Raw genomic sequence first — 24,316 nt, 5'->3', positions numbered from 1 at the left:
TGGTTGCACGCGCAACTGAGAGGCAGAAAGAAGAGAAGTGGATTGTGTTGTATGCTAGTAGCGGTGTCTGTAAGTCAAAATGCCAAGGAATTGTTGCGTGGAAAATAGTACCAACAGAGTCAGTGCTGGGTGCCTGATGTTAACATACCAATAGATGCGATTATTACGTTAGTAGCATTATAATTATAACATTATAATTCATACATGTATCACCGTAACACTGCAAAAATAAAGACAGAAAAACAGATCCAACTAAAATCAAGTCTTATTTATATACAAACATTAAAGAACGCTTCAATAATTAAGGTTGTTGCAGTAGCGGATCAGCTCACCAATCGGGCTTTCTGCCTCCTGGATGCGCGCGCACCCTGCAATGTTTGTAAACTTGCAACCCCTCTATATTTCAATCCAAGGAAATATATTCACGTGACGTCGTATTGGAAGAAAAACTTGTAACGAACCTAACAGTTTTAAAAAGGTTAAATTAAAGTTTTAAACTTCAAAAATATACTTTATAAAAATAATTTGTATTTAGCATATATTTAAAACATATTCAGGCAAAAAATACATTTTTGCCATATGGGATGTAAAATTAGAAATGTATTTGCTTCCCCTTGAAATCCCTGCTGAAAAAAACAATAAAACCATTACAGAAAATTCTAATGGTTTTATTGGTTTTATTGGCAATTTTATTGGTTCTAAAGGAATATGGCCCAAAACACACTACAGTTTAAAAAGGTTAAAATTAAAGTTTTAATCTTCAAAAATATACTTTATAAAAATAATTTGTATTTAGCATATATTTAAAACATATTCAGGCAAAAAAATACATTTGTTGCCATATGGGATGTAAAATTCGAAATGTATTTGCTTCCCCTTGAAATCCCTGCTGAAAAAAACAATAAAACCATTACAGAAAATTCTAATGGTTTTATTGGTTTTATTGGCAATTTTATTGGTTCTAATGGAATATGGCCCAAAACACACTACAGTGTATTGGTTTTTGTTGGTATCTGATGGTATGTATTGGTTCTATTGGTTCTATGAATTGGTTCTTATGGAATATGGCCCAAAACACGCTACAGTGTAGTGGTTTTAATGGTAAAAGCTAATGGTTCCTATTAGTATTTTAATGGAAACCATTAGAATTTTCTGTAATGGTTTTATTGTTTTTTTCAGCAGGGATACATTTTGAAATATATGTTCATATATTATGAAGGGTAAAACTAAATATATTTTCAAATTCAAAAATATATTCAATTAAGCATTACAAAATGTATTTAGCATATATTTAAAATATATTTTGGGGCCCCAGTTTTATGACATTTTATGAAATACATTAATTTATCATGAATTCTGTGTAATTAAACCTAAAAAAATAAGGCTACTAACCAAAAGCACTACTTTTTTGTATAATTTAATGTTTTTTTTTTTAATATTGAGTTTTAGAACAGTTTTTTGTCACAAATTGTCTTTGGGGGGGCCGCGAAGGAATGCACCGTACACAAGGGGGGCCGTACGCTGAAAAAGTTTGGGAACCACTGTCCTACAGGCTCTTTTCAGAGACAAACACGGCAGGCAGTAGGACCCAGATCTGCACAGACTGCAGAAGAGCTTTCACTTGTAAGAAAAAAATGAAAATGTGCCTCCACACCCTAAAGCCTGGGAGGAGAGATGTTTAACTGCATTCCTGTCCTCTAACAACAAACCAGCCAATGCGTCTGAACCCTGGATCGGCTCTGAAGAGTGATTCGTAACGTCTCTGTGTAAGTTTGAACATTTTGTTGCATTGTAACATCTGTGTGTCATTGTCAACAACACCAGGGCTCCAAGAGAAGATCTTCAGATTTTTTACATTCTGTTTATGTTTTTGCGAACGTACGCTCTCAAACTCTATACGCGAGTCTCTTCCAGTTTGTTTCAAGGTTAGACTACACTTTGAGCTGTATGTAAAAGTCTCTACGGTTTAGTCTACGAACTAAGTTGCATGTTGTGGTTTAGTGGTGATATCTATGCAGCATGTGTGTGAGAAGAACACGAGTGGGTGTTTGCTTGTCAACTGCCTTTTAGACTTGCAAATACACTAATAGCAAAGAGTCACGTGGGTTATAAGCGTGTATTTACGCTGGAATCGTAATCAAATACCATTTGTTTCCATAGCCTCTTTATTTTCATGTTTTATAACCGTTGTTAAGGGAAGAAGATACTGTACTGCAAAATAAAAATAAAGTTTGACACTCACATGTTTCTGTTTTTTCAGGGTCAACATGACGACCCAGAAAGAACCACAGAAGGAGCTTTCAGACCCGGGCAAATCGTCCGGGCCCAACTCCTGGTCTCGGGTCACCTGTCCCTGCTGTATTTCCAGTCACATAGAGCCTTTGGTTTTGATCCAACTGGCTGAAAATGTTCAACACATCACCAAACAGTGGATCATGTCAACGATATCGGCACCTGGGAAGAATGGAGGTGAGAAACGTTTTGGATTTCGAGGAATAACATCTACATTTATGCATTTGGCAGATGCTTTTATCCTATGACATTTACATTGCTAACCAAGTATCTATACATCTGAAATTGTTTTACTCAAGTTTTAACTTCAATTTTGTGTTTTCTGCAGGGGCGCAACTTTTAGTCCATCCAGGTGAGGACATGAAAGGGGACATGATAGTTGTGGCGGCCCCTCGCTGCACTCTTCTCAGGGTGACCGAAGACCTTGGGCTCTGTAAAACCTACCAGGATGGCAACATGACAACATTTTCCTATGATGACAAAGACAGCTTTCTTAACATTGGTACGGTTTCCCACGGGTCATTTTTGTGAATCTGGGGGGAAAATTCAAGGCCCAGGGAAGTTTTAGGAAATATACATACATAGATACAGGTCATTGAAAGTGCTTGAATCTATTTTATGCAAGAAGTTTTCTGGAAAAAAAATCCATATTATTCCCTGTATGATCTCATAAAAATTCTAGACTTTTTAAGCACACGTGCTAAACTGTTTGCTTTAAATGCTTATATCTTCTGTATGCGAATGTTAATTCAAACCAAAATGTTTTTTTGCATAGTCGTGTTTGACACATGAAAACATCTCTGGTTACGTATGTAACTGTTGTTTCCTGAGAAGGGAACGAGACGCTGCGTCTCCCTTGCTATACTTCCTGTGTCCCTGTAACGCTGTCTTTGGCAATATTTCAGGTAGCTCCCACGTCACCCTGTCTTTGTCGTTAAGCCTCACCATTGGTTGAATTTGATATACACATTCAGACGCACTTACCCCTGGAGGCGTCCCCAAAGTGTCACCGCAGTGACGCAGCGCAAGTTCCCTCAAAAGGGAACTGTAACAATGTATCTTAAAAGGTTACACGATGTAACCTTGCTCTCACTTGAAATGTCCCCACATTTAGTCCTTGAATTTGAGGGTTTTGGACCTGGAAATTCCTTGAAAGGTCCTTAAATTTGAAGTTAGCTAAGGTGTGGGATACATATGATACATACTGCCCTCCAAAGGCTAAGTGCAGTATCTACGCAAACACTGAAACTGAGAAAAATGGCTTTAAAGTTTTTTACACCAGCCAGTCAAACATGTTACTGCAATTTTGGCACACATGTTTCTCTGAAATGGGACAAAATTGAACCAGGAGACTTTGTCACAAGACTCAACAGATCTCCCAAAGCCCATTTTAACCCTTAACTCAATTTTGACCAAATGCGTAGTTACTGCGCTTTGGCTTTGTAGGGCAGCATACTATATGATGAAAATAATAAAGACAGAAATGTCATTTTGTGCAGGTAACACTTTATTTTGATAGTCCACTATATCCATTATACTAACGTCTTAACATGTAATATAATTGCAAAATTACTAATTAAGTATCTAATTTGGACTATCAAAATAAATTGTAACCTTTGTGGATTTTAAAATCCATATCTCGGCGTAATTCACAGATGCATTGATGCCATTTGTAAAGTGCAAACACTGTAACTCATTCATTATTCATTGTTATTTATACAGTAACAGGCATTTACGAGTATTTGCGTCTGTCCCATGTTTCTCCAGACAACATGCAGAAATTCTTGACGCTGGCAGAAAGGCAGTACATCGTCAAATATGAACTGGATTCAAAGAGAGCCTTGGAGGACCAGCGTATCCCAGGGATCCCGGCACCCAAAGGGAAGTTGAAAGCCAGAGAAAGCATTTGTAAGTGTGTTTACTATAATAATATTTATACTTTTTGCAGTAAGCACTGTGCAAACGGTGCACGATGTGCAAATTGTCTATATGCATAGAACACCCAGATGGCATACTAAAGTAAACAAAATGTATAGCGTGTGTATCTTTTACGGGCATCTTTTCATTTTCATGGTACCCAGTGAGCAGGAAGCTGTTTTAAAGCATCATCATATTCATGTGGCAACATGACAACTTGTTTGCTTGTAGTCATATTAGTTTCTTACATACTTAAATAGCTATAGTTTTACATTTTCTGTGTTCTAAGTTTTGTGCTCCTCTATAGCTCAGTGGTAGAGCATTGCATTAGCAGCGCAAAAGGTCATGGGTTCGAATATGTTAATACAATGTATACCTTGTAATGCACTGTAAGTCGCTTTGGATAAAAGCGTCTTCCAAATGCATAATCTAAGCATGAACACTAAGCACTTCCCTAAAAGTATATAACATATTTTGCAGATGCACTTAATTTAAAAACAATAGCATGCCACTGCTTCAAACCTGTATCACTGCATACTTTGCATGGAAAATAGTATGCTAGAAAGAGTGTGCAGTATGTTAGTATTGCTACTGTCAGAAAAAAAGGTACAATAAAGGTACAAAACTGTACCTTTATTGGGGTGTTACCCCCAAAGGTTCATTTTTGTACCTTTATGTGTATACAACACATTGAAATATAAAATATTTTACCATAAGGACCTATTGTGTACCTTAAGGAACAATTTTGTAACAGGTACATTTTAACTTACACAATAGGTACAATAATGTACGTAAAAGGGTACAATGTTGTATTATGTTTAGTATACCTGTAAAGGTACAAAACTGTACGACACCATATGTGACAATAAAATAGGGAAGTGGTTAACGCATGCAAATCTTGGTTTGAATCTTGCTTGCAATATGTAACAGTAATCTAGTAACCACTGTGTGAAAACTGTGTATCACTAAATATTAAAATTCACTTATGACTATATGACAGAAAAGCTTTTAATGAATTAAAAACTATAATACAGACCTAAAAGTCTATGTTTAAAAATAAAATAGGGTTACGACACCATACGTGACAATAAAATAGGAATGTTGTTAGCAGCTAACACATGCAAATCAGGGCTATGCAGGATTAAATCCTACAATAATGTAGCACACGTGTTTCACTGCAAACTGAAGTTCACTTGTGCTTGTTGTGTGCAAGTTCACAACTACTTCATGACAAACATATTACTTGTGGTAATTGTCAAACATAACAAACACTGTTAGCGATTTCTGTAAATTACACAGCATTTTACTGTAATATGAACTGTATTTTACTGTAGAACAATTATACAGTATTTTACTGTATTTTAAAGTTGCATCGTGAGAAATATCCTCTTTGCACCAATAAAATACAGTATTTTTAACCCTGGAGAACCAAAGGACCTTTTTATTAGCAGCAATTAACATTGGCCAAATTTGGGTTCTCCAAGGTAAAATTTACTGTTTAAAATTTTACAGTAAAAAATAAAATATAATTTTATATTTCTAGACAAATGGTATTAAATCTTCTCTACACTGTAAAAAAATTCAGTAGAAATTTGCAGCTGGGTTGCCGGTAACTTACCGTAGATTTAAATTTATGTTATTACTGGCAACATTTTGTTCAAAGTTAAATGAACATTAAACATTTACAAGTCTTTGTCGTTACAGAATAAAACTAGAAAAACAGCATCAAGCAAAACATTCTGGGAAACAAAATCTGAAGCAAAAAACAGAAAAAGTTTGATGATGATTTCTGGTTCCCAGAATGCTTTGCATGAGGCTGTTATTGTATAGGTTTGTTTTGTAAAGATAAAGACTTGTTAATATTTAAAATGTATTCAACTTTGAACAAACTCTTGCCAGTAAATAACATAAATTTTAATCTACGGTAAGTTACCGGCAACCCAGCTGCAATACCATTGTAATTTCTATGGATTTTTTTTACAGTGTATATTTTAGATTTACAGCAAGTTAAGTGGTGCTGTAAATAAGTAATACACAGTTTTTACTGTACGTTAATTTACAGTAAGTTACCGAAAACTGCCAGTAAGTTACTGTAAATTTTTACAGTTACGACACCATTAATGCCAATGAAATAGAAACATGAGCAGTTAACACATGCAGATGTATAATATGTAAGGAATAATTAACGTTGTGCTGCTTTACCACCTTGGGTGTGCATGTGTATGGTGTTTTTGCAGAATGATATACTACAATACATCTCATTCTTTTTGCAGTAAGCAATGTGCAAACGTTGCACGGTATGCAAATTGTCTATATGCATGGACCACCCAGATGGCATACTAAAGGAAACAAAATGTGTAGCGTGCATATCTTTTACTTGTATCTTTCATTCTCATCGTACCCAGTCAGCAGGAAGCTGTTTTAAAGCATCATCATAGTGGCAACATGACAACTTGTTTGCTTGTAGTCATATTAGTTTCTTACAATAGTTTTAAATTTTTTGCATTTTAAGTTTTGTGCTCCTGCATAGCTTAGTGGTAGAGCATTGCGTTAGCAGCGCAAAAGGTCATGGGTTCAAACATGTTAATAAAATGTATACCTTGTAATGCACTGTAAGTCGCTTAAAGTGTCTGCCGAATGCATAAGTGTATGTGTAGTCTAATCTAAGCATGAACACCAAGCATTAATAACAGGGATACTTGCTTCACTAAAAGTATATAGCATATTTTGCAGACACACTTAATTAAAAAAATAATTGCATGCCACTGCTTCAAACCTGTATCCCTGCATACTGTTCATGGAAAGTAGTATGCTGGAAAGTGTGTGCAGTATGTAAGTATTGCTACTGTCAGAAAGTAAGGTAAAATAAAGGTTCAAAAGGTAAAATAAAGGTACATACAATCACTTAAGTATGTATGTAAGTTATTTTTATTAAATTAAATACACGTATGACACTATATGTGACAATGAAATAGGGAAGTTTAAAGTGGTTAACGCAGCAAATCTTGGTTTGAATCTTGCTTGCAATGTAACAGTAATCTAGTAACCACTGTGTGAATTTCACACACTGTGAAATGTGTATTCACTAACTAATAAAATTCACTAATAACTATATGACAGACATAAAAGTTACTTTTAACAAATTAAATATGCATACAGCGTATTTGTCATATGTGACAATAAAATAGTAATGATGTAAGCAGCTAACACATGCAAATCGGAGCTGTGCACGTTTTAATCCTGCTTGCAACGTAACAATAATGTAGCACACATGTTTCACTTCATACTGAAGTTCACTTTTGCATGACTAGTTCATGACAAACATATTACTTGTGGTAGCTGTCAAACATAAAATACACTGTTAGCGATTTCTGCAAATTACACAGTATTTTACTGTAATATGAACTGTATTTTACCATAGAACAGTTATACAGTATTTTACTGTATTTTAAAGTTGAATCGTGGAGATTATACCCTTTGCATCAATTTAAAAACAGTATTTTTAAATTTACTGTAAAAAGTTTAACAGTAAAACATAAACTATACTGTAATATATTACTGGAAAAAGGGTAATAAAATTACTGTATATTTTACAGTAAACAATATACTATACTGTAAATACAATTACAGCAAGTTAAGTGGTGCTGTAAATAGTAATACACAGTTTTTACTGTAAGTTAATTTACAGTTAGTTACTAGCAAACTGCTGGCAGTAAGTTACTGTAAATCTTACAGGAAATTTTTCACAGTATACAGTTACAACAGCATAAATGCTAATGAAATAGAAACATGAGCGGTTAACACATGCAAATGTATAATATGTAAGGAATAATTAACGTTGTGCCACTTTACCACCTTGGGTGTGCATTATTTTCAAATAATTCAAAGGAGTCAATTTTTCTGCTTATACCACGGTTACCACAAACATTGCTCTGGTGCCTATTTTTAAGACATTTTAAAGGTTAAGTGTGCGGTTTACAGAAAAATTATTAACACCCATGGAACATTTCTTAGCCAATCAGAATAAAGTATTTAACAGGCCCGTGATATAAATATGTATGACTACAGTATATGACAGATATGAAAGTTACTTATTAAAAATAAATAAAGTTACAATACCATACTTGGTAATAAAATAGGATAGTTGCAAGATAACATATGGTTGGCTATGCGGGTTCGAATCCTGCTTGCAGCATGTGACAATAATATAGCAACCCCTGCTTCAAAACTGTAGATGGAAAATAGTATGCTGCACTGATATTCCAAAAATCTCTCTCTCTCTCTCTCTCTCTCTCTCTCTCTCTCTCGCTCTCTCTCTCTCTCTCTCTCTCTCTCTCTCTCTCTCTCTCTCTCTCTCTCTCTCGCTCTCTCTCTCTCTTGGAATTGCTTAGTCACTGCAGCCCCTCTCCACTGTAAACCTAATATGGTTTTGATGTTTTGTCCATCTCTCTCTCTTTCTCTCGCCCTCTCTCTCTCTCTCTCTCTCTCGCTCTCTCTCTCTCTCTCTCTCTCTCTCTCTCTCTCTCTGTGGTGCAGTACAGAGGCTGGAGAAAGTAGGTGTGATTCGGAACATCACACCACTACATGACCAGAAGACGCTGACAGCTTTAGGGAAAGAGTGGTACTCTCACAAGAGTCTCTGGGGTCAACCACTAGGTATACAGTACACGCATAAACTGCATATCCAAATTCACCAATAATACTATGTAAAAACATTATTCAAATATTTAACATTACAATGCACATAACTTGTATGACGTATTCATAACTATATGACTTACATTAAAGTTAATACATTTTTTTAATAATAAAATACAGTTATGACACTATATACGACTATAAAATAGAAACTAACATGGATAAAGGGTCTGCTAAATGTTAATGTTTCAGGTTATGCAGGTATGAAATCTGCTTGCAACATTTGAAGAGTTTGATTCCAAAATGCAATAAATCCATTTTGACTAATTTTGGTAAAAACGTGTTTTCTATACCAAGAAAGTGACAAGATGAAAACAACTATTTTCTGTTACAAACTTTCACATAGCATCTTTAGGTTATAATAACATAAAAAATTCAAATACAAAATTTGATTTTTAAAGATTTATTATAAATATAATATTTTTTTCTGCAAAATGCAATAAATCCACGACAATTTTTTTTTCAAAATGCTATACATCTGTTGACTCAATATAAATGTGCATTCATCTTTGCCATGTTATATTCATTAAGTTGACTAGCGGTATACACCGATTAATAAAAAATAAACATTAATAGCATTAATCAAAACACTTTGTCATATTATGAACACTGTCATTGCTGCTGTCATCTTTGGACGTCGTAGCTGAACTTTTTTGACAGCAATCAGCTGTAAGATGTTTTGGTCCTGCTCGATTTTCGTTGACTTTGAGTAAAATAATGGAAAGTTTTCATAAGATCCCCTGTGGTCAATGTGTTAGCATGACAGAAACTTGATGCTGTCGTTTGAGAACAAGCAACAGACGTGATTTTTCCATTTCCCGAGTGCCTCTTACGTAAATTATTCGAATTTGATGGCTTATGCTTCTTCCCCGCCACAGAAAACCACCACAGGTTTATCAATGCCATTTAAGTATTATTTTGTTTTTGTTTGTTTGTTGATCACGAAGTACAAAGTAGATGAGGAAAACTAGGATTCTGTGTGTATTAAGCGTGCCACCATTGTTGTTTACAATGCGTGGAATGGTGCGCTGTGATTGGTTAAGCAAATTGATTGCATTCTGCAGAGAAGGAGAACTGGCGTTTATTGCGGTTTGGAAAAAAAGGGTGAAAAGATGACAGAATAACACGGCGGATATCGGATTTTGTGTAAAATTAATAATATACTTTTTAATACTGACCAGATACAATACTGATTTTGGCGTTTTGGAACCAAACTCTTAATTTCTTCATAATAACAACAGCATGTAATTTTTATTTTTCTCTACAGATGGCATCCAGGCTTATTTCGGTGGCACTATCGCGTATTACTTCAGCTTCTTGGACTTCTACACATTATCGTTGTTTCCCCCAGCCATCCTTGGCCTGTTCATCACCTTCTTCCTCCCCAGCGCAAACTTTTCAGCTAACAACACGGCAGAGTCTGCGCAGTCAAATTATGATGACGATCCAGTGAGTTCCTACATGGTGCAGGCTGTATTCAGCATGATTTGGTCCACAGTATTTATGGAGCTTTGGAAAAGACGGAGCGCCACCTTAGCATATCGCTGGGGGACTTTTAATTTAGCCGAACAGTTCCAAGATCCCCGGCCGGGTTTTCGCGGAGAACTGGGCACCAATCCGGTCACGGGACGACTGGAGCCGCTGTTTCCCGATTGGAAGAGAAAGCTCAGGATGGGTTTGGTTTCGGTGCCTGTGGTCGGGGTGTTTTTAGGCCTGGTGGTCTTGGGAATGACGGGGTTCTACTTTTTCGAGCGACTGATGTCAGGCTGGCACAAAGCATATAATTCGTACTTCACAGCTGTCTTGTTGTATTTTCCCTCCATTGCCCATATAGTCTACACCAACATGCTGGGGAATGTATATCGTAATGTGGCCTTAAAGCTAACAGAAGCGGGTAAGAATGTTGGAAATTAAATGTGATGTTTGATTTCTTATGCTGGATTCACACCAAACGCTGTAGAGGCGGCAAAAACGAGCTATTCGCACTTAATTGGACGCTTGAACATTTTGAGTTTACCTGCTTCGTTCATGCGTGAAAGCCGCACGTAAAATTCTAGTCATTCGAGACATTCACGCAGAAATTCGCATCATGGGAGGGGCTTCTGTGACTCCGCTCGCTTCCTGTAATCACGTCATTACTAGAGCAAGTTCCTGATTGGTTAACGTAGCGCGATTTTCCGCCAAAGTTCAGATTTTTCAACTTGCGTGTTTTCAACTACGACATAGCTCAATTCGCGTCATTTGTGCGTCAATTCGCGTCATTCGAGCAAACTACATGCGCGAATAAGGCGGATTCGCATCTAATGCGCTGCACTAAACGCCATATTTGCGCAGCGAGACCTCCAGATGCACGTACAGTAAACACATATTTACAATGACTTACTACATACACACCAAACGCGGGGCATTGCGTTACTCGCTCAAGATTACTCGCGGGATTTAACTTCGTGTCATGCAAATTTTTCGCCTGAGTTGAACATTTTCAACTTGGGCGAAGACGCGTTTGAGGTGAATAGTGTGTGTTTTCGTGGCAAAAACACGCCCCCCATATCACGTAATTTGCATCGCCCCACGCGAGGACGCGTCTGATCGCATCTTTGCATTGACTTTGTATGTAATCTACGTTGAATTCACGTCTGGTGTGAACCCACAATAACATTGAAATCATTCGCGCCAGACGCTCTATTTGCATTTATTATCTTTAATATTAGTCAATATTAAAGATAGCAAGGTTATATTTTCACACAATGTTCTTTATATTATATAGGATGATTTTATGTAGAAAATACTAAATCACATAGGCACGGTCACAAATGAAAACCAATGAAATTGATAGAATTATACATTAATGTTTATGCATCTCTTTTCAGAAAATCATAGGGAGGAATCGGCCTTCGATTATCATCATACAACCAAAGTCCTCGTGGTGAGTTTTGTAAATTTCTAACAAGTTTAAATTTGACAAAATGTTAAATGCTCTCTCATTTGTACATGAATTTGCTTTGCTAAGTGTCTGTTAAACAAATAAATATAAACCCATTTGGCAAAAAAATAATAATTTTAAATATATTTCAAAATATACAAAAAAGGCAACAATATATATATACTGACATATATTTTGAAATATGTTTACAAAAATGTATTGTTCACCAAAATATTTGTGTTATATTTTTAAAACATTTATATTCACATTGCATTGGAAGAAAAACGTTGTATGTTACAAGAATGTTACAAGATTCAAATTTAATATATTTTATAATATTTAAAATGATAATTTTATATTTTACAAATACTTAAACATTTTATGCAAACGTTTATATTTTGGCCAGGAAATGTATATTTTTGCCATATGGGTTGTAAAATTAGAAATGTATTTAGCCCCTGAAATACATTTTCGAAATATGTTACCATATGAAAGTTAAAACTAAATATATTTTCAAATTCAAAAATATATTAATTAAGCTGTACTTTCTACATTTCACATATATTTAAAACATATTTTTGGTCAAAGAAATATGTGAATGGACTCATTTGCTTTGTTGAATAAAAATATGTCAGGGTCCTGATCTCTCACTCTCTTTCTCTCTCTCTTTTTCTCACTCAGTTTACCTTTTTTAATAATTTTGCTGTCCTCTTCCACATCGCTTTCTTCAAAGAGGACATTCCTCTACTGCGGAAGGTAAAAACATTTAATGACATATATATATATATATTTATACAACAGTCCTTTCTGGTTCTCGAATCTGAGGCGTGCAATATTCTACTGATAACGGCACAGTAACCGCTTCACCTTTCGTATCATTCCGCCACCTATTGAATGGAGGTCCTCTAAACAGGCTCATCTCTGAATCTCTGAATGGAAAAACTGCAGGCACACACAGACATACACAACCGTGCTGTTTTTAATCACTCTCTGTGTGTCTCATTAGTTCACTAGCTCGTAAATCAGTCTGTGAATCCCCAATCGGAAGTTATTATTCCGTCAAAGATCAGCGCTCTTGGATGTTACGTTAAAGTTAATGGGAGAAATGTCTTGTCACATCGTGTGGACGATTAACACTTGGAAAGAGGAATATAAACACTCGTTTTTTTCTGGAGCTATATCTTTTATCAGAACGCGAAAACACCGTGGAACTGCAGGTAAGCCCCGCAGCTTTTAAATGTGGACATTGATGATTTACTTTATCGTGACGTGACTATTAAAACATATTATGAGATATCGCCACTGGTATATTTATAAGCAGCATGCAAAAACATCTCTCTGACACTTATAAAAAACCGTTTTGTATAGTACTGACAAGAACAAAGTTTAATAATAATAATCGAGTGCTCGTATCACGTTAAGAATAAATGAGAAAGCAATAGTAACGTTTCACAAGTATAGTTTTATTAACTTTTACCTCGCGCCAAAACAATAACAACACAAAAGACACTAAATATGAATAAAAAAACAAGTACAAGTTTGATCATGACACCAAATACTGCTGATTTGATCTCATTTTGACGATCATAAACAAACAAGGCCAACATGAGAGCCAGGGAATCCCTGTCAGAGATGTAGCCCAGAGAGGGCGGTGGTCAGCGGGGCGAGTGAACACTGATGTCCGCTCATGCTTTGGTTCTCATTCGTACCGAATCTCACTAAGCAAACGTTCAAGCAGGTGCTATCTTTACTAATCGACTGTAGATTTAAATATAATACATATATATTCTCGACTGAACTAATCTTAAAACTACACTTTGTGACCAAGAAACGTTAATATAAAGAAACGCCTATCCGTCCATTGAGTTGTTATGAGCTTCAAAGCAGCCGAAAGTGTTACCTGTCATTCTGGCAGCCCTCAAATCCGTGGCGGAAGAAGTAGTTCTCAAACAAAGAGGCTTTTAAAATAACTGTTTTCTAGTTTTCGTTTTTCAAACGTGTGCCGTCGAACTGTTGTATAAAAGCAATATCGCTCTCAGAGTCGTGTGATATATAGCTCTATATCATCACGGCTCTATATCTAATCACAGCCGTGATGATATAGAGCTATATCACACTCCTACTCGAGCGATATTACAATATATATATATTGTAATAAAAAGATTTACATCCTTCACAAACGTCTCATTGTTCTCTACAGAGGTTATCCTCTCTGCTGATAGTGACTCAGCTGGTGGGTCAGTTCACAGAGGTGGTGGTCCCTTTCCTTGTGGACAGATTTGTAACATCTTCAGAGAGGAACCTGAAGGAAGACGATCCAGAAGTCGACCACCTTCAAGCTCAGGGAAATCTACCAACTTTCCCAGTAAGTAGTCATTATTACAGCTATTTAAAGGTGCATTGTGTAACTTTTGGTAGGATATTTGAAACGAAATGCAATATGCATGACTATATTATCAGTGATGAACTTAAATAATGAACTGTATTGTTTTAATTACCTTACAATGAGCCGTTTTTATCTCCATACACACGGGTCACTTTACATAGAAGCGGCTGTCATGTTTCTACAGTAGCCCTTAATGGACAAACTGCTCTATAGACTGCGTTTTGTCACTACGTTGTCTCAGATGACGACATGTTTATCGTGTGACAGCTATGTGTGAGCTGTGGACTGAGCCATTGGTTGCAATTCACAGACTTAACGCTAGATGTCGCTAAAACTCTACACAGTGGACCTTTAAACACAAAAAAACGTGTTGTATTTAACATGCATTAAAAATAAAAATAAATCACTTTTATATATGTTTGTCCCCAGGCCTTTTTGCCGAATACATTGAGCTTCTGGTTCAATTTGGGTATTTGAGTCTTTTCTCCTGTGTCTACCCTCTGACCGCCCCTTTGTTACTGCTCAACAACCTTACAGAGATTCGTACCGATGCCTATAAGCTTTGCAAGCTCTTCAATAAGCCCTTCTCCGCCCCTGTGGCCAACATGGGTGTATGGCAGGTCAGAAATTGTGTGCAACATTTTTCCTGTGGCTGTCAACTTAAAAATAAATTGTTCTTCACTGCAGTGCCATAGTAGAAACCATTTTTCTTTGGTACTCAAAGTACCTTTTATTCAGTCTGAGTTTTTACAGTGAGCCTTTTTTAAAGGAGACATATTATGACTTTTTTCATGTTTAAAGGATTAGTCCATTTTCTTAGATAAGAGATCCGGATGGTTTGCTTACCAGCATGTCATCCAGGATGTTGGTGTCTGTCTTTGTTCAGTCGAGAAGAAGTTGTTTTTTGAGAGAAGCATTTCGGGATTTTTCTCATTTTGATGGACTTTAGTGGACACCAACACTTGGCAGTTTGGTGCGGTTTGAAATTGCAGTTTCAAAGGACTCTAAGCGATCCCAAACGGGGCATGTGGGTTTTGTCTGGCGAAACGATTGTCGTTTTTGGCAGGAAAAATAAAAAATATGCACTTTTAAACCACATCTTCTCGTTTTCTTCCGGTCCTGTGATGCGCCAGCGACCTCACGTAATATGTCATCACGTCAAGAGGTCACGGATGACATATCGGAACTATGCCCCAGTGTTTACAAGTGTTGAGAAAGAGGAGCGTTTCGACGTTGTTGTATGTCGAATGATACTAATTAATGTCTTTGTGTTAGTTTATTGTTCAAAATGGTCCGCAAATGTGTGTTTTATATATGTAACACGTGACCTTTCCACGGCATCACGCAATTACGTGATGTCGCGCTGGCGCGTCACATAGCCGGAGGAGGAAGAGAGGTTGTTTTAAAATGCATATTTTTAATTTTTCTTGCCAAAAATAACAATCGTTTCACTAGATAAGACCCTTATGCCTTGTTTGGGATCGTTAGAGTAATTTGAAACTGCAATTTTGAACTGCATTGAACTGTTGAGTGTTGGGGTCTATTGAGGTCTATTGAAGTGGGGGGAATCCTGGAATGTTTTTCTCAAGGGGCAATTTCTTCTCGACTGAACGGGGAAGGACATCGGCATTTTGGATGGCATGGTGGTGAGTAGATTGTCTGGATTTTATTTTTAAGAAAATTGACTAATCCTTTAAGTGCTATATTTGGGTCCCCAGTGCTTCCATGAACCTTAAAAATGTGAAAAAGTTCAACCCAGTAATTTAGTTTTGGTAAACCATTCTCTGCAAGCACGTGAAAAAATAGGTCATTGAAATTTGGCTCCCCTTGTGATGTCAGAAGGGGATAAAACCACCACTCCATCTGCACTATCCAACCACAGTACTGCCATTTAGTGCAGAGATCAGCTCATTTGCATTTTGAAGGACACACCCAAAAACTGCACATTTTTGCTCACACCTACAAAGTGACAATTTTAACATGTTATAATAAATTATCTATATGGTATTTTGAGCTAAAACTTCACATATGTAAATACAAAGTCTGTTTTTGTTCAGATGTTAAAGTTTCTTTATGAAACCATACATCAACAAAAATGGTTCTTTTATAGGATTGTTTTCATTGTGGGTCTTTTATTTATAATAGAAATCTGAGTGCTACTCTACAGTATATATTGCTTTTATGTCGTTCTAACATGCAGTTGTATTTCTCTGCAGCCTGCGTTTGAGGTGTTAAGCTTCATATCGGTCATGTCTAACTGCTGGCTGTTGCTTCTGTCCCCGCGAGTGAGGGATCTCACACAGGATGCTGGTTTTAGCAGTGGACAAGTTCTTGTTATTGCTGTCATTGTGGAGGTAAGAATGTAGTTTTGCATCTATAGTGTTTAAATTTGGTACGGCTCATTTTTCATTCCCTGATTCCCTCAGCATGCTCTTATCGCACTGAAGATGATTCTGGCCTTCATCATTCCCGATGAACCGGATTGGGTCCAAATCAAGAGGGAACAAATCGAGTATAATTCTATGCAAGCACTCAAGAAGCAGGTACAGCACACTGCACCATCACTTAAAATACTTTCACTTGGGTTCAACTTCATTTTATTTACATATATTAAGTTTTTTAACTCTATATAAAGTTGAGGAAAATAGTCTGGTATAGGCTATGCTGCATGACAAAATAGCAAAAATGTAACCCGCTCATTTGCATTATAAAGGACACACCCCAAAATAGCACATTTTTGCTCACACCTACATAGTGGCAATTTAAACATGTTATAATAAATTATCTATATGGTATTTTGAGCTAAACTTCACATTCGTACTCTGGGGACACCCTACAAGACTTATTTTAAATCTCAAAAGTCTTGTGAAATGTCCCCTTTAATTTAAGCTGTTAGTTTATAGTGGGCAAATAAAGGCATAAAAAAGGAATAATTTAGAGTAATTTTGTTACATGAAAATGTTAACAGAGCACTATCTGTGAGGTCTCAATATGTTTATGCAGGGTGTATAAAATGTTATTTTTGTTACTTAAAGGGACAGTTGACCCAAAAATGAAAATTCTGTCAACATTTACTCACCCTCAAGTTGTTTCAAACCTGCATACATTTTATTGTTTTGCTGAATACAACGAAAGCAATCAAACACTAAACAGGAGCACCATTGGCTTCCATAGTAGGAAAGGAAATACTATGGAAGTCAATGGTGCTCAAAAATGATTTGATTACAAACATTGCTCCAAATATCTTCCTTTGTGTTCAGCAGAATAAAGAATGTTAATATTCTTGATAAATTGCATTTAATCATTTTAATCTGATAGACTTATTAAACAAATCAGCAAAATTGTTTAATTCAGTGTTGTAGACGTTACTGTACATTTAAAATGCTTTCTTTCCACAGAGGATTAAGCGAGTCAATGTGGGTGATGCTCTCCCGCTGAAGACCAAATCTGACCACTAACTTGCCAGAAGAGATGAAGAACGATTGATGTATTGCTGCTTAGCTGTAAAGCTATATGACTTAAACACTACTGTACTGTATATACTGAGCTTGCTGATGCACCTTATGACCTAGTTTACCAAAGACAGATTCGGTACCGTTCACTGGATTTTTAAACCTTGATAATTGTTTTTTCTTTATGGTGCCTTTTTTAAGTCTATGAGATTAAGGCCAAGGAAGATGATAGTGGGTCAACATGGATAATATTGGGGCAGTTACCCAGACAGGGTTAAGTCTAGTCCAAGACTAAAATCGTTGTTTAAAGGTGCCAAAGAATGCATTGGAAAAATCTGTTAAATTGTTCTTTGATATTAAGGTATGTAACTTTATTAAGTGCAAAAAATATCCAGAGACGGTTTTACATGTCCATTTACAACTTTAGGATTTGTCCTTTGAATGAAATGGTCTATTTTTGCCCTATTTGGAAGGGTCATGGATAATAATGTTGAGCTCTGCTCTGATTGCTCTGAGGCTCATTTCAGTAGCTCACATTAGTAAACCGACCTCATACGTTTGAGCCTGTATCAGACGAAAATACAGGTTTTGCGGAACGACTAATTGTTTGGAAATTATTAATAGACTTTTCTGAGTGGTAAGTTTATGTTTTTTTTCAGTATGGACTTGCAAAACGTAACTGTAAAGTCAATAGTAGAACTTTAGCTTAAACGTTAGCATATAGCACTAACTCAGCAGTCATAACTTTATTTTTAGAATTTTAACAACTTAGTACTTTAATTTTAATTTAATGTGTATTTTACTGTTATATATCTCGACTGTGACCTCACGTCTGTTTTATGTTGAGATTTCCCTGTTTTCCAGGGGCCTCATTTATAAAGCGTGCGTACGCACAGATTTGATTGTAAAGTCCCCGGCAAAGTCCATATTTATAAAAACTGTCTTTGACGTGGAAAAGTGCTTAACGCCACGTCAGGGTCTGAGCAGACGTACGCACTTTTGCTTGTCTGATTGCTGCAGGTTTTTGGAAAATAAGCCATTCTTGCTGCTCGAAATTGTGTTTAAACATTGACAAGCGCTCTTTTATATGTCTATGACATTAATTAGCATAGTTTAAAGGCGGAGATCTTAAACTGCTCAGCTGCGCAAAAGTTCAAGATCATTTGCGATTTATAAATTTCACATCTGAAAGAAAGGGGTACGTGCGTTTTCTACGCGTATGTTCGGTTTATGAATCACACATACGCATTTTTGATAAATTATCGTAAGATCAAATGTAGGATGGTTTTTAAGCATTTTATAAATGAGGCCCCAGAAGTCTTTTGCTTGCACGAGGTTTACATAAAAATGAGGAAACAATCGCATTTGAGGCTCAGGATATATCATTACCATGCACAGAGCTCTTATTATTCATCTATGCCTAAGTAAATACAGTTTTTATTCTATGGCACCTTTAAGCTTTCCTAACTGAAAACAGCTTGCACTTATATCTTAAAATATATCAGTGTCATTATTTTGTTTTTTTGTAAGGTTTGTTTGTAAAACCTAAATGTCCGAATAAAACTAATGCCTTGTCCTGGTTTAATCTAAACCCTGTCCAGGAAACTGCCCCATTATACTGCATTTTTAATCTTAAAAGGATTCAAAAATGAATATTGTGTCATTTACTCCTATGCCAAACAGCTATACTTCAAAAATACTGGGTTGTTTTTACCCAATGGATGAGTAAATATGGACACTTTCTACCATGGGTTTACACAACCCAGCACTTTTTGAAATGTAATGACAGTGGATTTTAAATTTTTAATTTACAAAAAAATCTAAATTAAAAATAAAATGCAAAACATATTTCTAGGTTAAAGGAAAACACCACAGATTTTCAATGTTTTGCTGTGTTCTTGCCTCAACTTGGACTGATGGATACATGCCTATCTTTTTTCAATGCGTGCACTTAATCTTTGTACAGCGCGTCGTGAATGTGTTGGCATTTGGCCTGGCCCCATTCATTCCTATGGCTCCAAACAGGGATGAATTTAAAAGCCACCAAACACTTCCATGTTTTCCCTATTTAAAGACTGTTACATGAGTAGTTACACGAGTAAGTATGGTGGCACAAAATCAAATTTAGTTTGGAGCCATGGGAATGAATGGGGCTGGGCTAAATGCTAACACATTCACGCTTTGCAAGGATTAAAAAAAGTGCATGCATTGAAAAGGGATGGGTGTGTGTTGATTGATCTGGGTTGAGGTGGAAACATAGTAAAATATTGAAAAACAGTGGTGTTTTCCTTTAAGGGTTAAGGGTCAGAAAATAAAGCTCTGTTAAAAGCTCTGAAAAGTATAAAATAGGCAGCAAAAAGCACTTTTTGTGCTATTTGATATGTGGAATCAAATGAGATTTCAAAGATAAAGGAGAAAGTGTCGAATTGTGACTTGGTCACTAAAAATGTTTGCTTTTTTGGATTTTGATGTTGTATGAAAGTGTAAATATTCTTGTGCATTCATTGGAGGAAAGAAAATCATACAGGTTGAAATGACATGAGAGAAAATTATACGTTTTTTTTATCCCATGTGGTTTTGTGTGAAATGATTTGATGATGATTTTGTCTTATGTTTTACATTTCATCTAAACTGAACTGTACAACTGTTTTTACCGATGTAAATAACTACCCACATGTGGCTTCAGTAAACATGCTATGCAAATGTCTATTGGTATATAATAGCCCTTGGTGTGCTGTAACATTGAATGCTGTCTATGTCATTGAAAAAGATGTACCAAAGTCTTTCATTAAAAAAAAAACACAATGACACACATTGCAGTTTAATCCGTTTTAATAAATAAATATAAAAATAAATTAATCTCATTGAGACAGTCATAGTTTTAGTTAAGGGTCAATGGGGCTACAGACAAACCCAAATCTGACTCTTGTCATGAAATGTGTACAGCTGTTGGTAAAATAAAGACCCATGTCAAATAAAAAAAAGAATAACAAAATGCTGATTATGAAAACATAAGAAATGCATGAATTTACATCACTCCATTGCTTTAAGTTCGGTCTGTATTAGAACAGTAATGCTGATCTGGGTTCTCAGACCTTTTGTTATTTTTGGCCAATACAGTATCTCGACAGCAATTTACTTACAATATGCATTTGGTCATCAATTTGGGAATATTCAGGTAATACCCGTCCATATTTCACTTATCTGTCCCCAAAGCACCTATACGTTTCGTGTTCTTGTGCTTTTGGTCAAGCTTATATGTGGTCCAACATAAAAATAAACGCACAACGTTTTCACTGACTATGTGACGTAACGTGCTATGTTACAAGCCGACGACATGAAATCTGTGACAGGTAGCTAAAAAAGCTAAATGCATGTGTGAATGTGATAAAACAGTACTGATGTTCTTTGGAGTACCAGATTTACAGTAGCCAGTAACATTTGTTATCTAAAGGTTTATAAGCTGTTCCTACGCTAAAAACGTTATAGCTTTAGTCATGCCATAGCAACATGAAGGCTGGATTTTTTCAATGTCAACTTTAAGCTCTATGTTAGCATACAACTCGGATGTATTTACAACAGCTATGACACTAAAAAAAGTTCATGAGTTTATGACACCGACTCGTTTTATGTAACTGGTGGTGTCAATCTATTCTTTGAGCGATATCTCGGTCGGGTTAAATAAATGCGTTGTATGCGATGTAAGAGTCGAAATACAACAACATACCAATAGCATACCACATTCAAAAGATATATACACACTGTACATGATGGAGCGTACCCCATTACAACGCATGTCGATGATGACGAAAGAAAAATATATGTGATGTCACCATGTTACCGAAAACCCTTTGCTCTCACGCTGATAGTTAAACGCTTCACATTTCTTAGATTTAACAGTTTTAAAACAAACTCTTTTATATCCATTTCTTAAAAAGTCTCTTAGTATAATCTCTGCTCAAGTTATCATCTGGCTTTTAAAATATATCACAGATATATTTAGCATCTTTCCCTGGTCAATCCCCAGCTAATGAAATGTTGACGCTATGCTAAGCTGTTCAGATTTAGCATGCTCCCGAGCCGTTCACTGTATCAAATGTTCTTCTTCTGGGTGTAAAGTTGCTAACATGCTAGCATGAGCTAACGTGCTAGCTGGCACATAAACAACTGTGACAGTGCCAAAACATGCAACCTCTCAAAAATTCGGTGAGTACCACGAACCACCTTGTGTCACGGCCCACAAAGCAACACACTACCAAACTGTATGCGGTGTACACACCAAAAGCATCGCGTTCGATGAGTTAAATATTTTCAATTTGGGCAGAAGCGGATTTGAGGAGATTTGCGCATGTTCGCCCAATTCGCATAACCTAGGGTGACCATACTTGGCATTCCTCCCGGACGCGTCCCGGCCAGGACCTCGGGTGCGTCCTCCGAAAGTCGTAATTGTCGACCGCATATGCCATAGAGGATTATTATTATTATTACAGAAAAGCAACCGTTAAATTTTAAGGTAAGAATAAAACTACGATTGTATGTTTTATGTTTAACTGAATGGCGTATGCGGTCAACAAATACGACTTCCGGACGACGCACCGAAATCCTGGCCAAGACGCGTCCGGGAAGAATGGCACGTATGATCACCCTACATAACCCCCGCGAATTCGCTTCTTTGCATTGACTTTGTATGTAAACTACTCGTGCAAATAATTTAATTCGCTTCTGGTATGTAGGCTACGCAGCATAATTTCAACGTTTAATTAACTATGAATTAATCTAACTTTAAACGCTCTCAGATTTGCTTGTTCACCATTGTTCATCGTTCTTGTGTAAGCTCACCCTGTCACGCTGCAAAAAAAGAATTCAAGGTTTTGCGCGACTAGATTATATCCAAAGTCAATGCAAAGCTGCGAATAAAGGCAAACTTGCGCGTGCAGATGCAAATAACGCGAACTGGGTGGCGCGATTTCCGTGAAAACATGCTATTCACCTCAAATGAGTCTTTGCGCAAGTTCAAAATATTCAACTCAAGCGAAAAATTTTACATCCCGCGAGTAATCTAGCGCAAAGAACGCAATGCTTCAAGTTTGGTGCGTATGCGGCATAAGGGGTGGTCCTCCCAGTTTAAGTAAACTTAAACTTAGTGATATTCAGTGTGATGAAGACATTACAGTGCAAAAATGTTATTGAAAGTTTAAAAGTTATTGAATTAAATCACCTACGGTGGCAAGACATACTCTAGATCTAGAAAGTCTCTGAGATAGCACAGAATATAGTGAGCAGTGTCAGTAGATACAGGTGCTCATATACACAGCATTGCTAGGAGGTTAATCGTCATACAGGGAAGCAGCAAGGAATGCTGGGTTAGGAAAGAAAATAAACATGTACAATTAGTAGATTTTGTCTCGGAGGTTACACTATGGGGTGTCCTTTACCCAACTCAGGGGACTTGAAGGGACCGGAGGGCTTTTGTTGATTTCAGTTTGAATCTCTTCTTCATCGTCTTTTCTCTATAACACATGACAGCAGTTATACTGCGCGAACGGAAGAAGCTTTTCTTTAGACGTAGGCTGGATGTTGAAAGACAAGGCCTTCTCGCAAAGCGGAAACTGCAAGAGACGTTCTCTCAAGTTCACGTTCTTGACCTTGACGGGGTCGGGCCGTATAGTAGGGTCTGTACTCGTTTCCTTAGATCCGTGGAGGCCTTTCTGAGGTTTGGGTTGTTCCTCCTCTGGTTTCTCAACTTCGGCCCCTGTTTTACGCATCTCCACGCCATCTGGACCTAGGTCTACGCAATGGTTCCTAGGTAAGGACCTTGGAGAACCACAAGGGGTTGATACGACCCCAACCTCAAGTAACTTGGATTTGGCTAGGGTGTTGTTGTTGTTTTCTAACATGTCCTTAGAAGGTTCACGCTGTCCCCAGCAGCACTGCACAACATCCAACTTAGGAGATGATGGTGGTGGTCCTTCTGTTTTCACATCTTGATTGTGTTTTTCATCATGTGCATCTAAAGAAACGCTAGGGTGGTCTCTTGCTCTACCAGGTTGCTCTGTGTGGTTGATCTCTTCTGTCTTTGTGGGCTTCTCTATTTCATGTTCGATGGATATTGTAATATAGTTCTTCTGCTTATCTACCTCTTCCGCCCCTTCCTCTTGTTCCTCCACCTCAGATAGTGTTTCGCAGTTTCCCATCACCTTACTTTTTGGCCTACTGGTTCTCCTACGAGTCTCTGATTGTAAAGATGTTCTAGAAGGCTTCGAAGAGAGATCTGTGGAAGGAAGCGGACCAAGCCTACTGGGGGGTACCACTGCAGGCTTCACCTCACCCTTGTTTTTCTCATCCTCCTCATCCTCTTCTTCCTCACAGATCTGCTGTAAGGCTCCGAGGCTCTTGACAGTAGGTTGGTCGGGAGGTAGAGGCCGCAAGCTAAAACTCAAACATGGAGCCGGGCTACAAAAATCACTGAAGGAATTATCATGACGGTTTGCTTTGGGAGCCATAAGGTCTCCGGATTCGCTCACGCCCTTTCGGGTATATCCAGAGGACAGAGAGCCGAGAGGGACCAAGGGACCCAAAGGGGCTCCTCTCAGTGTGTCGGCCCGGGGCATTTGGCTCACCAAGTCCAGGGGTTCCGACATGGGCCTC

At 37.1% G+C, this 24,316-nt stretch overlaps 2 protein-coding genes across 3 annotated transcripts in view; one reads left to right on the top strand and one right to left on the bottom strand.

The window, feature by feature from the left end:
• Positions 1 to 1,576: 1,576 nt before the first annotated feature.
• Positions 1,577 to 20,492, top strand: ano10b (anoctamin 10b). Its single transcript, XM_073868583.1, has 13 exons — positions 1,577 to 1,766; positions 2,261 to 2,469; positions 2,621 to 2,794; positions 4,060 to 4,200; positions 8,746 to 8,865; positions 10,175 to 10,801; positions 11,778 to 11,833; positions 12,512 to 12,586; positions 14,031 to 14,196; positions 14,646 to 14,836; positions 16,433 to 16,570; positions 16,643 to 16,759; positions 17,615 to 20,492. The coding sequence occupies exons 2-13, from the start codon at positions 2,268 to 2,270 to the stop codon at positions 17,672 to 17,674; spliced, it is 2,067 nt and encodes a 688-aa protein (XP_073724684.1). The 5' UTR covers positions 1,577 to 1,766; positions 2,261 to 2,267; the 3' UTR covers positions 17,675 to 20,492.
• Positions 20,483 to 24,316, bottom strand: part of snrkb (SNF related kinase b) — a 40,233-nt gene continuing 36,399 nt past the window's right edge. For both annotated transcript variants that reach the window (XM_055192386.2, XM_055192385.2), the window contains exon 6: positions 20,483 to 24,316. In XM_055192386.2, coding sequence (XP_055048361.2) covers positions 23,179 to 24,316 — 1,138 coding nt within the window. In that variant the 3' untranslated portion in view covers positions 20,483 to 23,178.

Source organism: Misgurnus anguillicaudatus, chromosome 6 (assembly GCF_027580225.2).
Source record: "Misgurnus anguillicaudatus chromosome 6, ASM2758022v2, whole genome shotgun sequence".
NCBI classification, from domain to species: domain Eukaryota; kingdom Metazoa; phylum Chordata; class Actinopteri; order Cypriniformes; family Cobitidae; genus Misgurnus; species Misgurnus anguillicaudatus.
This window is presented reverse-complemented; position numbering and strand designations above follow the sequence as displayed.